This window comes from Triturus cristatus, chromosome 7 (assembly GCF_964204655.1).
Source record: "Triturus cristatus chromosome 7, aTriCri1.1, whole genome shotgun sequence".
In the NCBI taxonomy this organism is placed as follows: domain Eukaryota; kingdom Metazoa; phylum Chordata; class Amphibia; order Caudata; family Salamandridae; genus Triturus; species Triturus cristatus.
Window position 1 is genome coordinate 921414667 of NC_140590.1, and position 14861 is coordinate 921429527.

A 14861-nucleotide genomic window follows, 5' to 3' on the forward strand; every position below is an offset into this window, starting at 1 on the left:
CATGGGTACACAGGTGTATATGCGTAGGAACGAGGGAAAATAGGGACAAAAACTGTTCTAGTAACTGGCAACAGTCCCTCTGCTGCTCTAGTGTGAGGCTAGGGGAGCAGTTGCCATCCTCCACTGGCCCATCCTTGTCTTGGGCAGCAGTTCAGGGAGAGGTTCACTCTCCTCCGCCTCGCATCATCTGTCCCCAGCAGCATTGTGACCGCAGACCTCTCAAAATGAGGTTTGATGTGGTTGAGATGGAGTACCCTTAAGGGGTTCCTGTGGGACTTGAGATCTACCAGGTAGGTGGATTCCCCCTTTCTCTCCACCACCTCATATGGGAGTCAAGGGAGCTTTTAGCTTTTCCCTGTCTGCCCCCTATTCTGGCAGGTGAGACAAGGGAGCAGTAGCTGTCCTTTTCCGGGGCCAATCAAAGCAGGTGACAAGCCTGTAGAAGGTCTTGTCCTGTCCCAGATGTCCTTACTGGGGTATCTCATGAGCCAGCCCCAATGGGTAAGTCCTGTACCATTGGAGATCCTCCAATATACAAAATGCCCTATGCTCAGGAGCTTTAATTACATTATACAGGAGGTCATTCTCCCAATATATGAGGTAACCTCCAGAGGTGTCACCAGCTTCCTGGACTTCAGCCTGCCACCTCAGGCTCTCAAGGGTTGGGTGTTACATCTGTGTCTTACAGAACTCCTCCCTAGTGGGCTCTCCTTCCCCTTGCCATCCAGCGAGTTCAGGCAGGGTACCAAGGAAGACAATGATCTGCCCAGTAGACTCCGAGGCATCCTCATCCTGTGTCTTATCCACCAGTTCTGGTGGAAAGTCAGAGGCTGGTTTCCCATGCTCCTAGCCCTTCATTATCCAGGCAGCTATCTAGGCCATACTTCCAGTCTCCAGACCTTCATGACACCCCTCCAGGGCAGCCAAGAACCTGGTAGCCACACGGATAGACTCAGGCAATCATAACATGTCCAGGTGTGACCTGAGCTTCACAGTGCGCTCCAAGTCATACCCTAACAGTCAGTCCACTGGCACAGCAGGGCTCACAGCAATTTTCAGAAAACCTGAGACCTCCCCCTCACTCAAAGGGAAGAAGAGCCACAGGGAAGTGACTCTCCTGGTTGTCTACTACCACAACCTGGTGGAATGTATTGCGTATTGTTAGAACTGAGGTTTTTGGTTGCGAGAGGAATGCATCCTGTCCAAGCAGGAACCACCACTCCAATCAGGATAAGCTAGATGCACACTAAAAGATAACCTGTGCTCACCTGCTTGTAGCTTGGCAGAGAGTACTCAGGCGCATCTAAAGAGACAATGTGTATTGTATTCGTGCAACATACACACAGTAACACAATGAATGCGCCTTGAGTGAAACAAGACCAAAACAACAATTATGAATTTTTAAAGAATAAACCAAAATCTATTGCTTACAAGCAAATAGCACTGAGGGGTTACTTTTAGTCGAGCTTGACCAGGGTAAATCCTCAGTTCAGGCCAACTGCATTGGAAAGCAGGCTGGCTCCAGGACTTACCCACGTCCTGCTGAAAAAGTACCTTGGTTGGAGTAAGCGTTGTTCTCAAAGACTTGATGCATCGAGCCGTGCAGTCCGTTGAAGCAATGTTGTTGATTAGCTCTTGCGTTGAAGGGCAATGCCTCAGTTCCGATCAGTGCAAAGTCACATTACTACATTGATTTTGATGGTTCTGTACACCAGACATCACCTTTCAAGGCCCCAGTACTGAATTGGCACCAGTTGGCAGGGCAGGGCTCACAGATAGCACTGCCAGAGTCCAGGTACAGTTGCAAGGTTGAAGGCAGTCTTTGATGGCCCTGAGACTGCAGAACAGGGTACAAGACAGCAAGCCCTTGGCGTCACTCTAGGTTCAAGTGAGAGGGTTCCAGTGCTTGTCCTCGGCAGAGCAGAGATCAGCAGGCAGCATGGCAGCATAGCAAAGTAGAAACACAGTTCTTCCAGAGAAGCAGTCTATACTCCTGGTAGAGTTCTTTAGGTTTACTAATGTACTGTCCTGGTAGAGTCAGAGCCCCAGTACTTATACCCAGTTGTGTCTTTGAAGTGGGGCAACTTTAAGCTGGCTCTTGAAGTGCACAGGTCCCGCTTTCTTCCCAGCGCTAGATCCAGACTATCAGTAGAGGGTAATCAGCCCTTACTGTCGTAAACAGGACACTGCCTCTTCAGGTGTATGTGTCAGCTCCCCCGTCTCTTCCTGCCCAGGCAGAGCTATCACAATGCAGATGAGTTGCCAGTCACACCCACCCATCCTGGGTTTGGGCTGTCTAGAGGGAATGCACAAAATGGAGCTGTCACCCACCGTAGATGTGTAATGGAAACATGCTGCAAGGAACACAGAGCAGTAAAAGCAGACAAATGCCCACTTTCTAAAAGTTGCATTTCTAAAATAGTAATGTTAAGTCCAACTTTACCATTTAAAAGGGGTTATGATTACCATTTCAAAGATTTAGCTACTCCTTTCTAATCAGGAATTACAGCTCTTTGAGCACCTGGCATCTCTCTTCATATGACCATACTCATAGCACTTGGGACAAACGTTCCCGTTTTCTCATCTGTGAAGCCTTTCTTTTGGCTGCCAGATCTGGATTGGGACCCCTTCTCCTGTGAACTGTTTTGGGGGCCTGAGAGAACTCTTTGGTTTAATTCTACCTCTCCCTCTTTCTTCTGTTGGAAACCATGACCACAATTGTGGGCACCAGATGCGTTTTTAGACCAAGAGATCTGCCTCCTCAGCAAGCTTCCTGAGATCAGTAAGCTTCCTGTGCACTAGGTGTTGGCGTAACTCTGGAAAACAAGTATTGAACATGTGCTCCCTAAAAATTACTTCCTGGCATAATTGAAGAATTCCACCCAGACTGTTCAGGGAGCTTGTGGCTATCCCTGAACCTCTGACAGTACTTCTTTCATCCCAACCCAAACGTAGCAACAATAAGTGCCTTCATGGGGGCATACCTAGGCTGATCCTCTGCCTCTGGTTTCAGGAGTGTATCACAGTGAAGGCCCCCTCAAGTGTTAGTCTTCACCTTAGGCAAGGCCCTCTTAGCATTCTTTGCCTTGATTGCCAGTTTATTTTCCTTCTTCTCCTGCTTTAATTCAACTCTATCTTCAGCTTCCTTCACTCCCTCCTGCCCTCCTCTGGGGTCTGGCCCCTGTGAACATGCTGCCCCCTGCATGGGAATGAATTTCCAATCCTGGGAGTAGGCTACCCACCTTCTCAGAAAGCTGCATTCTAATATCTCACTGCTGGTCCTGCTCTAATCCTTCATCATCCTCCCCCTCCTCTCCATCTGTTGGCAGCTGACGTACCTCTGTCCATGCCCTCAAGTCCTTTTGGAGCTCCACCTCCCTCGTGCTCCTTTTGGCAGGCAGCCCCTTCTCCTGGGAAACCTCATTGAGCTCATGCACATTGTCGATCCCCAGACTGGTAAGCTCAAACACCATCCTTGCAGGTGAGGGCACAAAGGTAGCCCAGATGCATTGTATTAAATGCAGTACTTGATAACACTCACTTCAGTTAAAAGTCTTTAGTATTCACCATTGTTGGTGCAGCCATTGCTATGTATCTCTAGACACCTGAGGGGTGGCGTGTTGGTAATAAAAGGCAAGCATAAGGCTTGGCAAGCGGTTTAAATACCAAGTTGACATGGCATTTTCAAACTACACACAGAGACTGCAATGGTATTCCTGGGGCATGTTTTAAGGTACTACTTAACTGGTTAGCACAATCAGTGCTGCAGGCCAACTAGTAGCATTTGATTTACAGGCCCTGGGTACATGTAGTACCACTTTAGAAGGGACTTAAAAGTACATTAAATATGCCAATTAGGATTAAGCCTTTTCAATCATGTTTTGGGAGAGTGGGCACAAGCACTTTAGCGCTGGCTAGCAGTGGTAAGTGCACAGAGACCTAAAGCCAATGAAAATAGGTTCAGCAAAATGGAGGAGGAGAGGCAAAAAGTTTGGGGAAGACCACTCTAAGGCTGACAGGTCTAACAATTATGATTTCCAGTAAAGTCTGTGTAGCCTTTAATCTATTAGATATCAATAACCACATCCAACGTCGAAGAACAAACCCCAATTGGACCTACTAGTTCAGATACAGTTTAGGCACCCAAAAACAGCATTTGCAGAACAGTACATTTAAAGTAGGCCTGGGCAGAGTTCACAGAGTTCTTCTTCGCTGAACTTCGTGAAGCGACCAAAAAACTCCACTGCACTACGCGTACTTCCGTAAGTGGCAGAGTGTGTTTGGTTGCTGATTTTTAGCGCAGGGTCTTTGTCACAAGCTGGATAATCAGTGTGAATGGTATGATGCGCAGCGCAAGAGGGTGCTGCTTTTTTCTGCCGCTAAAGTAGATGGCCTACTTGAGCGGCAGCTTCCTCAACACGAATGGAAGGTTTCTCAAGGCGAGTGGTAGCAACCATCCACGATCATCCACTTTAAAAATTCTTGCCCAGGAGGTGGTCTGGAGTAAGATTTTTCTCGGTCGCCAGTTTAACGTTAGCACAGAAAAAACTGACAGAGCTGAATTTCACACCCAGGCCTAATTGAAAGTCATGTTTGAGTAAAAATTCTCATTACCAACTATCCAGTGCACAGCTAAGATACACCAACATAGTCTGACTCTAAAGCACCAACTTCAACCAACTGCAAGTCTGCTTTCTTCAATTTACTAACCCTTAACTACATATTTAATAATATAAATATAACATGTACGTACCTTATCAGGATTTGTGTTGTATGAACGAGAAGGTCTGGAATAAAATATATAGAATATATATTGTAAAAGCAAAATAACATATCCGTTATGGCAGTAGTGGAAAGAAGGGTAATGTTAACAGTATAGGAATAAGTACAATCTAAAAGTGAAGCCCAATATTTAGTGTTTCAGGCATTCAGGCAAAACGGGTTGTGCAAAAATATTCTTAAAGTCATTGAAATTCTAGACTAAAATGGTTTAGATGATTATTTCGTCACTCAGTCTGATTCAATCTATTCCTAGAGCTCTTACACCAGACTGTCCATAGCCAGCAGCTGGGAGTTGCAAAGGGCCGTAATTGCAGTATAGAAAATGTTATAAAAAGATAAGAGTTTCTTCTTTGAGATGAGCCATCTCCTGTTTCTCTATCACATACTGTAGTGGAGATACGGGTGTTTTTGTGTAGCACTTTGCCCTCCTGCTGGAATCAAGCAACTGGTGGCCAGGCAAAAACCACCGGAGTAAATTTATGACAAAAATGGCATCTTTCAAGTGTCACCCCAAAGATCAAATTGCCCGACCCTTAAAAATGCTTTTGCTTCTCTATAGGATTCTGGAGTTGAATCAGTTTTACTCATATTGTGGTATTTTAATCCTCACTCATGATTGCTTCACCATCTATAGCTTTCATATGTGACTTTTAAGGACGTCACTGGCCATCTAATGTAAATTCCTTCGCTGCCCTCAGTAGGTTAAAGCTTGAGATTTAATTTGATTTTCGTGAAATGATGCCACCATAACATGTGCAATAAAATAGTGATCCTTAAGGAGGATAAGCTCCACGTTGATGCCTGAAATGCCAAAAAACTTGTAGTTAAAATTGCTCAATGATAAGGCCTTCATACCTAGTTTTATGACTAGGAGTCATTAAAGTAAGGTTAAATTAGGTTAGATTTGGTTAGGCTAACATAAGGTAGATTATACCATAATGCTACAGATTGTTCTAATTATGTACGGCTTCATACTTTTCAAAAGCCAGTAGGTTTTTTACCGCACTTGCTGCCATATGTAGGTAGCCTAATACCGGTCGGTAACGGCCGATTTTCGGTAAAAATCCCGTTACCGACCGGTATTCAGGCTTTTGGTATGTAGGGAGGACATTTCAGGATTCGGTAATTTACCGAATCGGTAAAATTACCGAATCGGTAATTTTACCGATTCGGTAAATACCGAATCCCGAAATGAGATGTAGGGGGAGTGTGTGGGTGTTGTGTGGATTCGTTATTTACCACCAACTAAAAGTTGGTGGTAAATGACGAATGGCTTTGAAAAAGCATTTTTGGGCACTTAGAAGTGTGCAATGTGGCAGACATACATGCCCTTAGGGCATGTATGTGTGCCACATGTGCACACATGCAGGAATCAGGGGTGCAACAGGGTGTCACTGTGACACCCTGCCACCCTTGATTGTGCTCCCCCCATTACCGAATCGGTATTTACCGATTCGGTAATGGTAACTGGCTTCCCATTGATTCCTATGTGCCTCCTGGCCCATAGGAATCAATGGGAAGCCAGTTACCATTACCGAATCGGTAAATACCGATTCTAAAATACACACCCATTCCGAATCGGTAAATATTACCGATGGATTACCTACATAGCATTTACCACTTCATAAATACCGAATCGGTAAAATTCGGTATTTATGAAGTGGTAAATGTTAGGCCACCTACATATGGCCCGCGGTGCACAGTTTAATTTTTTGACTTTCGCATTGCAAATGTAAATGCAGGGGCACTTCTACCCTATGCACGGGCAAATTTATATTTCCTAAAATTATTGTTTGTGGATGACTGTAATGTAAGATGAGTAGCTTATAGATTTTATGTTCTCCATATTAAAACAAGCATCGGGAATGCAAATAGATCTGGTACATAACTGAAAGAAGTATTTATACTTGCACTCATCTTTGCACTCATGCATCTATTCACCCACTCACTGACTCTTTCTTGCAATGAGTCACTTTCCCGATCAAGGTGAAATACACACAAAACCAACGTGCATATTTCAGATAAATTAGAGGAATAAAAGTATAAAGCATAAAACATGCCTCCTAAATGTGGCAGATATGTGTTTAAAATGTAAAGTAAACAATGCAGGATTCAGACAGCTAGCAGTTGCAGTGTACATAGATTTTATTTTATTTCACAATATGGCATCCACATTAAAAAGCAATTTGGCTGCTTAATAAACATCCCATTGGGCTGCAAGCAAAAAGATTGCAAGATTAGAGACTGGCTTACTGCAATGGCCAGCATGTAAGGTATCATGACACAAATTTAGTATCAACTCTTGTAAAGTTGTGACAGGAATAAACAGAGTATTATTGAAATAGTATAAATTACCTTGCTTATTGAGTTTAAAATGCCCACATATCTCTTTTATGTTCTTCCTTTTTCAAAGATAGATAAGCCTGATTGAGCTCCTCTAAAAAAGGAATGGCTAGATATATTTTCTGTTCAGGAGCAAAAATTGTTTAAGGTTGGACTTTCTGAAGACAAAGGTTCTGACGGAACAGAAAATCAGGAGGAGTAGTGCGGGATCCAGGAGTGTAGGTGACCACAAAAATTGTCCTGAGAAATAAAATATTTCTACATTGAAGCTTTTGCAAGACCTCGAGATTACAGTGATCCGTCCTGATCTCAAAGGGATGACAACTACCTCGGATAAGGTACCTTCACTTATTGCAAGCTTCTTTCATTGCCAATAGTTCTCCTTCTATAACAGAATACATTTGCACGAAGGAGGCTAAGGATCTCTGTACCTGTAACTACTCCACACTAGCATGACCTAAGATAGCAACAGCTTTGGAGAAAGATACAAAGATGCTCTGTGTTAAATCATTCAGCCTTAGGGTGGCACTTACCTGAAGGTTCTGCCTTATTTCTAAGTGTAATGTATGAATAGATTTATATGGGCGTGGTGACAGGGAGTGGCCGGTTGGCTGACATCTGAACTATAGATGGACAAAGGTCTAACCAGAGGGGATGCATACATACGACCAGCCATAGTACAGAAGGTGTATAAATGAGGAACACACAGTTAATAATAGTTGTTCAGTGGGAGGGTAAGTACTACCGGTACCGATTACGTAGGTCGAGTTTGGGTGGGCTACATCGGAAGTGGAACATTTGCAGGCACAAAGTATTGGGCACTCTCAACCATACATCACAAAAGGTAACATAATTCACATCACTAGACCCACAAATACAGCACAGCACAGTTCAGGATGGGGCTTCAGGCAATATCATGGAACAGTAAAGGCCTTAATAGTCCCATAAAAAGGAAAATATGGTTCTACTTGAAGCACCAGCAGGCACAGATAATAATGTTATAATAAACCCATATGGATGTACTCGAACACGCCAAGCTAAGCACAAGATAGGGGGGACTCCCATGGTCTGCTAGTTTCAGAGCATTGGGCATGGGGTTTTGAAATGGATGGCAGCTTTGGTCCCTTTAAAACAATGAGGACCCTTATAGACCTCAATGGACGATATGTAGGTATGGTGGGAGACTTAAACGGGGAGACTCCATTGCTTATAAACACCTATGCTCCTAAAATAGATACTCCCAACTTTTTTAAAGAAATCGCTGCTTTATTCCTTTTGCAGACATAGAATACTATGAATGGGTAGATAGACATCTGAATACTTAACAAAACCCCCTGAGAGCATTGGGTAGGGCATCCCTAGCATTACAAGAAGCTTGGATGATGCTTGACCTAATTAAGTTCTAGCGCTCTAAACACAGAGGAAAGGGAGGGTACTTCCTTTACTCCCCCGCCACACAGTACATTCTCCTCCATCGATTCTGCACTGTTACACTTGGAACATGTAAGAGACATAAGTCATGCTCGATGCCTGGATCGTACCATATTAGACCATGCACAATTGATGATAGAATTTCCATTTGGGTTATACAATCACGCTATGTCCCACTGCCAATTTCTTGTGGTGGCACTGTAGGATTCCTCATTCAGGGAAGAAGTTAGAACTGTTATTTGGGACAACTTTCAGGATAACCAAAACTCTGTAGCTTTGGCCTGGGTACTGTTGTAGGCATTTAAGGCCACCATACAGGGGTTATGTATGATTTAGCATATGGAGTCAGGAAATTGTTACCAACAAATTGTGAATGGGGTCATAGACTCAGATGAACACAATGAGGAACTAAAACAACTAGAGGAAGCTAGGGAACGGCTATGTATACATGACTATAAAACTTACACACTCATCGCAAGGCTGCACAGCATAGTCATCCAAGGATGAGCTCTCAAATGGATTGCCTCTTTCTTCACTTGGAGAATGCAAACGTTTGCCTTTCCCCCTTCACCTCTGGACCCAAGAAAATCATCTGTGGAGTACCCAAAGGATTCTTGCTCAGCCCCACACTCTTCAACACTTACATTACGCCTCTGGCCAGCTTTGCCAAAACCTACAGACTCAACATCATATCATATGTCGACGACACACAACTCATCCTCTCCGAAGACAGCACCAAGAACAACTTCCAGAACTACATGACACACCCCGCCAAATGCATGAAGGACAACTTCCTGAAGCTGAACAACAGAGTCACTGGTTTTTGGAAATAAATGCTCCCCATGATACGCATTCTGGTGACCTTCCATACTCGGACCTACCATACCCTGCTAGAACCCTATCTATCTTTCCGGACAACAAGCTAACTAAGATGACAAAGGTCAACTCTGACTCCTTCCGCTCATCCTTCATCCTCCACATGCTTCATAAGATATTCAAATGACTACCCCAAAGCTAAAGATGCACCATCACCCAGTCCTTCATCTCTAGCCAACTGGACTATGGCAATACTCTCTATGTAGGGATCACAGCTCACCTCCTCCAATGTCTATAGACCATACAGAACAGCGTAGGCAGACTCATCCTGGATGAACCCACATCACCCCCTATTGCAGGGAACTCCTCTCCCTGTACAAAAAAAGGTGGCAGTTCAAGCTCCTGACCCACCCCAAACTCAACCGATCACTGAACCCTAAAAATCCTTTCTTACCCTAAACTCCACCCATCCCTGAGCCCTTAAAAACACTCACCACACCTAAACTCCACCCATTTCTGACTCGTAAACTCCATTTATCCCTGATCCTTTAAGGCCCTTGCTACTTCTAAACTGTACCCTTCTCTTGACATAAGGCCCACTCACTACCCCTAAACTCCACCCATACTAGAACCCTAAAAACCCTTTTGTGTGCTAAATCCAACCCATCCCTCATTCCTTAGAACCCCCATCACCCTTAAACTCCACTCAACCCTGAACCCTTGAAAATCCCTCTCCACTGCTAAAATAAACACCAGCTCATGACACCTAATAGCCCTCACACCATCATACATGAATCATAAAAACCTTTCTAAATATACAATCCAAATAGTCACTGAACCCTTAAAACCCCAAACCACCCTAAACTCCACCTATTCATGCAAACTAAAAACCTTCACAACCGCAAAACTCTACCCATCATGCAACCTTCTAAGCATTCAGCAGCCCGAAACTGCACAAATTTGTAAAACCTAAAAAAGTCAACACCCTTATAAAGCACCCATCCCTAAACCCTAAATCCCCTCATCAGCCCTAATAACACTCATCCGAGACTAAAAAAATCCTCCATACTCTAAACTCCACCCATCCCTAAACCCTAAAAACCCACGATCCCCTCTAAACATCACCCATCCCTGAATCCCAAAAAATCCTCACTACCCCTGAGCTTCACAAAAGTGTCCGTAGTTTTAGGTTTTAAAAAATATCTTTCTTTTTAAATCTTTCCTTTAATTTTAGATTTTTTTGTATTTACTTAAAATTTTATTTTTTTAATATTGTTTTTTCATGATTTGCTTTCCTCCAGCTTTGCTTCTCAATTTTCGATTTTTCATTATTTCACACACATCTGTCTAGTTAGTCAGCAACCTATTATTCATTCATGAAAGTGTGAAATGTCACTTTTTACAAAATTTAGACCTATTGTTTACCTTGGAGACGTTGAACTCATCCGAGACCCATCCCACTTTTTTTCAGATGGCAGAGGAGGTTTTGGTATTTTTGGAACCAACTAAAAAACAAAAACAAATGCAAGTTAAAATAATTTAAAAATGTAAGCAACAAAAAGACCATGTGGGATCCCGCCAGTGTATTTTCATTGAAATCATTTGATGGTAATGTAGGTACAAACAAAAAGAAATTACTGTTTACTTAGTTTTCCATCTCTGCCATAACCCCTGTTCTATTTTAAAAGTGCCTGGAGAGAGAATGCAATTTTTCCTTTCTGAGTTTGCTTTCGGCGCTGTGTGTCCAAATGAACACAGTGACACTTGCTAGCTCTTGAGTCTGCTCCAAAGGTCCCACAAGCCTTCATAATCGAGACAGAGAATGGTTTATTGGACTTTGACAAGTAAAGCTCAACTACTCCCCAGCCTAGCATGTAGTACCCTCCATTTGCTCTGAGTTACTACAATGTTTCACTATGAAGGATGATACCCCTCGAGCTGTGAACGCCAAAGAAAGGACCAATGCAATTATCCAATAGCATGCAAAGAGGTATCATCAACACATGCCAAGTGCCACTTAGCATGGACAAACCCTGGCTTTACATTCTGGCCACGGGCAATGGTTACCACAAAAGTGAAAATGCAGGATTTCTATACGACAATGACGTGAAAATGTATTTTAAGACTGGGCCCTTGTTATCTTGATACTTTTTTAAACCACTAGCAACTCTTAAAAGTATTTCCATTCCCACCAATAACATTTCACAGAATCATAATGTGAGCACTAATAAAGATTAAGCTAGAGTACCCAAATTCCACATATGTGGGCCTTCCAGAATATCAAATTCAACAATTTCCGGCATTTCAAAATTATTTAGCTTTTTTAATCTTTTGGAAAATCAAGAGGAACGCTGCTGCTCTTCAGCTGCTTCATAAAAGGCTCAGGTTTCCAAGAAATGTGGCACATAGCTAGTTGATCTGATGTAAGAGCCCAAATGCAGCAAAATGGTTACCTGTCATCCTAAATAATCTCATTGACATGACATGGTGGAAACGTTAATAATTATCCAAGCTGTCATTTGAAAAAATTAAAAACAAACTAGAAAACAGACGGTGTCCAGGATTGTTGAGGCCCGTGTCATGTTTGAATAAACTCTCAAGCATATTCATCAACCAAGGGAAATTTGAGGCTTTTCAGCATCAGGAGCAGTAAAGCCATTGACAAAGGTGGTCAGCACTGCTTTGATGCTGTTCTTCATGAATAACAACAAATTGAAGCTTAACACCGAGAAAACGGAGGTACTATTTTTTGGAAATACTCTCCTGCCGCCCGCGGACCTTTGGTGGCCGCAGGAGATGGGTCCTCCACCCACACCGGCAAAGTCTGCTAAAAATGTGGGGGTCAAATGGGAGACGGATCTCTCGCTTTCAGCTCAGATCATGCAGGTGTCTTCGACCTGCTTTGGCAAACTGAAAAGCTTACGAAAATTCATCCATTACTACCTGAGGACTGTCGCCGAGTCGTTATACACGCCACGGTTACGGCTAGATTGGACTATGCGAACAGTCTATATGTAGGCTTACCTGCATATTTGACTAAAAGACTGCAAATGGTCCAAAATGCGGCTGCGAGAATGATTAGGCGAGTACCCTACCACTATCATATCTCTCCGCACATTAAGATACTCCACTGGTTGTCCGTGGCCAGGAGAATTGAATTTAAGGCCCTGACATTTGCTTTCCGCTCCTTACATGGTAAATGTCCGAGCTATTTAAAACAGCGCTTATGTAGCTATGAACAGAATAGGCTACTGAGATCAAATTCCTTAAACCTATTATGCATTCCGAGGTTCAAGAAAGTGCGGATTGGAGGGAGATCCTTCATGGTTGTGGCTACTAGGCTTTGGAATACCTTGCCTAACTTCTTGCGACAGATAGAATCTGAGCCACTTTTCAGGAAAGCACTGAAAACCTGACTTTTTAGCCTAGAACCGAAGGACTAGGTTAGCGTGAGGAGTTCTTGTTGCACGCACTTCTGTCTTGCTTTAGCACCGGGACACCTCTGCTTGAGGGAAGCTGTTCGTGCTTTTACAAATGCCGTTATTATTATTATTATTCACCAAGTCTGGTGATGCGGTGGACCGGGTGCTGCTCAGCATATAGTCTGTTGAAGCCATCAACAAAGGTTGTCAGCGTCAATGCTCACCATTAAGTCCAGTGAAGCTTCCGGTTAGGCAGAGTTGATTACACTCCCACCCCAGCCAAGTTCCTGGACCTTAGGGACAGTACTTAGCGGAGGACAGAAGCAAACAGAAGAGACCAAGTCAGGCCCGTTTTGGACTGGTCAGCTGAAAGCAGGGCAAGGCCTCTGGAAGCCAGTTACAGCCCTTAGTTTAAATAGGCTGTCAGACAGCTGATCTTTGGAGTCATTTCTGGTGTCCTGTGTTCAAGGCAGTCTTGCCTCAGGTTCTTCAGACAGCAGGGCAGTTCTTCTAATTCTTTTAAGGTTGAGGAGTGCTCTGAGAAGGTACAGGGGATTTCACATGCATGCCCAGTGCCAGCATGTGGGCCCTGGGTTCAAGGCAAGCAGGTGCACTCTTCCTTCAGGTTCTTCAGACAGCAGTGCAGTCCTTTTTCGGATTCTTATCAGGACCCCGAGTGTTCTGAGGAGGGTACTGGAGATGCCACATTTATGCTCATTGCCAACCTGTAGGTGGGGGCATCAAACGGCTAAGAACCAATGAGGTAAGGGTTCCCATACATGCCCCTATCCACTTTTACAGCACTTCCTGTGTGTTATAATGTAAATATCCAACAATGCCCCTTTCTACAAACATAAGCCCAAGATGGCAGGACCTTTCTTTCCTTAGAGCTCTCTAAGCACACCCAGAGATGTGGCTATGTTAATGGGCAAATCCGCTCCTGTGGTCACTCCAAACAAGTTTTTGGGCAGCTCTCACTTCCACTGGGTTTGGGGCTAAGCTGACTAGTGGGCCAAAGGAAGATAGAAGGCCTGTGGTCAGGTTCATCCACTTGTGACAGGGTAGGGGTATTTTAAGCTTAACTAATGCTTGGGCACAGCTCCAGACCATCCTGTCAAGGGAAAGCCACCACATCCTCACACAGACAAAACACAAGGATTTTTTATTCTGTCTGGAACCAATCCACATCTCACCACAGAGTAAAGATCAGCACGGTCAAGTGACAGTTGAATATTGACAGACAGTTTTCCAGAGGTTTAGGTAGGAAGAGGTAACTGTTCTAAAAGTACCTTTCCCAACACAGTCAAAATTCAATTTCACCATTAAATAAGATTTTTAATAACTATTAAAAATGAATCATTAAATTATATTTCCAACCAGCTCTCAGCCTGCATTTATCATTATAAAGTGTTATGATGTAATGCAGAGTTTTCCTATGGAGCAGCTAGCTTTGTCACAAAGAAAAAGGACTTTGGGGCCCTTTCACTATCAGGACATGTGTAACATTAACTACTTCATGTCCTACTTTTAAATACCATGCACCATGCCTTATTGGAAAATAAGGCCTATCTTATAGGTGATTTATAAATATTTTAAAGGACGGTTAAGCCTGTCCCAAGGGTGATTTTAACAGTTGGCAGTTTAAAACTGTACAGCCAGGTTGTAGTGACAGGAGTGAAGACATGCCTTACAGTGCTACTATATTGGGTGGCACAATTAGTGATGCAATAGTAGCATTTCTTGAACAGACCCTCGTTACATGTAGCACCATATTCGAGCGACTTATAAATAAATTAAATGTGTCAATCAGGTGTTTGCCAATGTTGGTGTGTTTTAAGGAAGAGCACATCACTTTACTACTGGTTAGCACGAATAAAGTGTGCAGAGACCTAAAGCCAACAAAAATCTGGGGGAATACACAACAAAGTTGGTTATTTCCAACAGGGCCTCACTTGCAAGTTGGATCCTTTTTGATCAAAATCTAACCGAAATGTTCCATGGAGATAATTTGTCACGTTTACAGAATGAATAATAATTAGTTCCAGAGAAACCCATCATGACATTGAC

General features: G+C 43.4%; 1 protein-coding gene across 7 annotated transcripts in view; it reads right to left on the reverse strand.

Annotated features, from left to right (window-relative positions):
* Positions 1–14861, reverse strand: part of LCP2 (lymphocyte cytosolic protein 2) — a 581277-nt gene that overhangs the window by 134116 nt on the left and 432300 nt on the right. For 5 of the 7 annotated variants that reach the window (XM_085617864.1, XM_085617867.1, XM_085617870.1 and 2 more), the window contains exons 12-13: positions 10798–10877; positions 4754–4787 (exon numbers count right to left, since the gene is read on the reverse strand). In XM_085617864.1, the coding sequence (XP_085473990.1) occupies positions 4754–4787; positions 10798–10877 (114 nt within the window). Of the gene's footprint in view, positions 1–4743; positions 4788–10797; positions 10878–14861 lie in introns of all 7 variants that reach the window. The other 2 variants (XM_085617865.1, XM_085617869.1) reach the window with 1 other exon arrangement.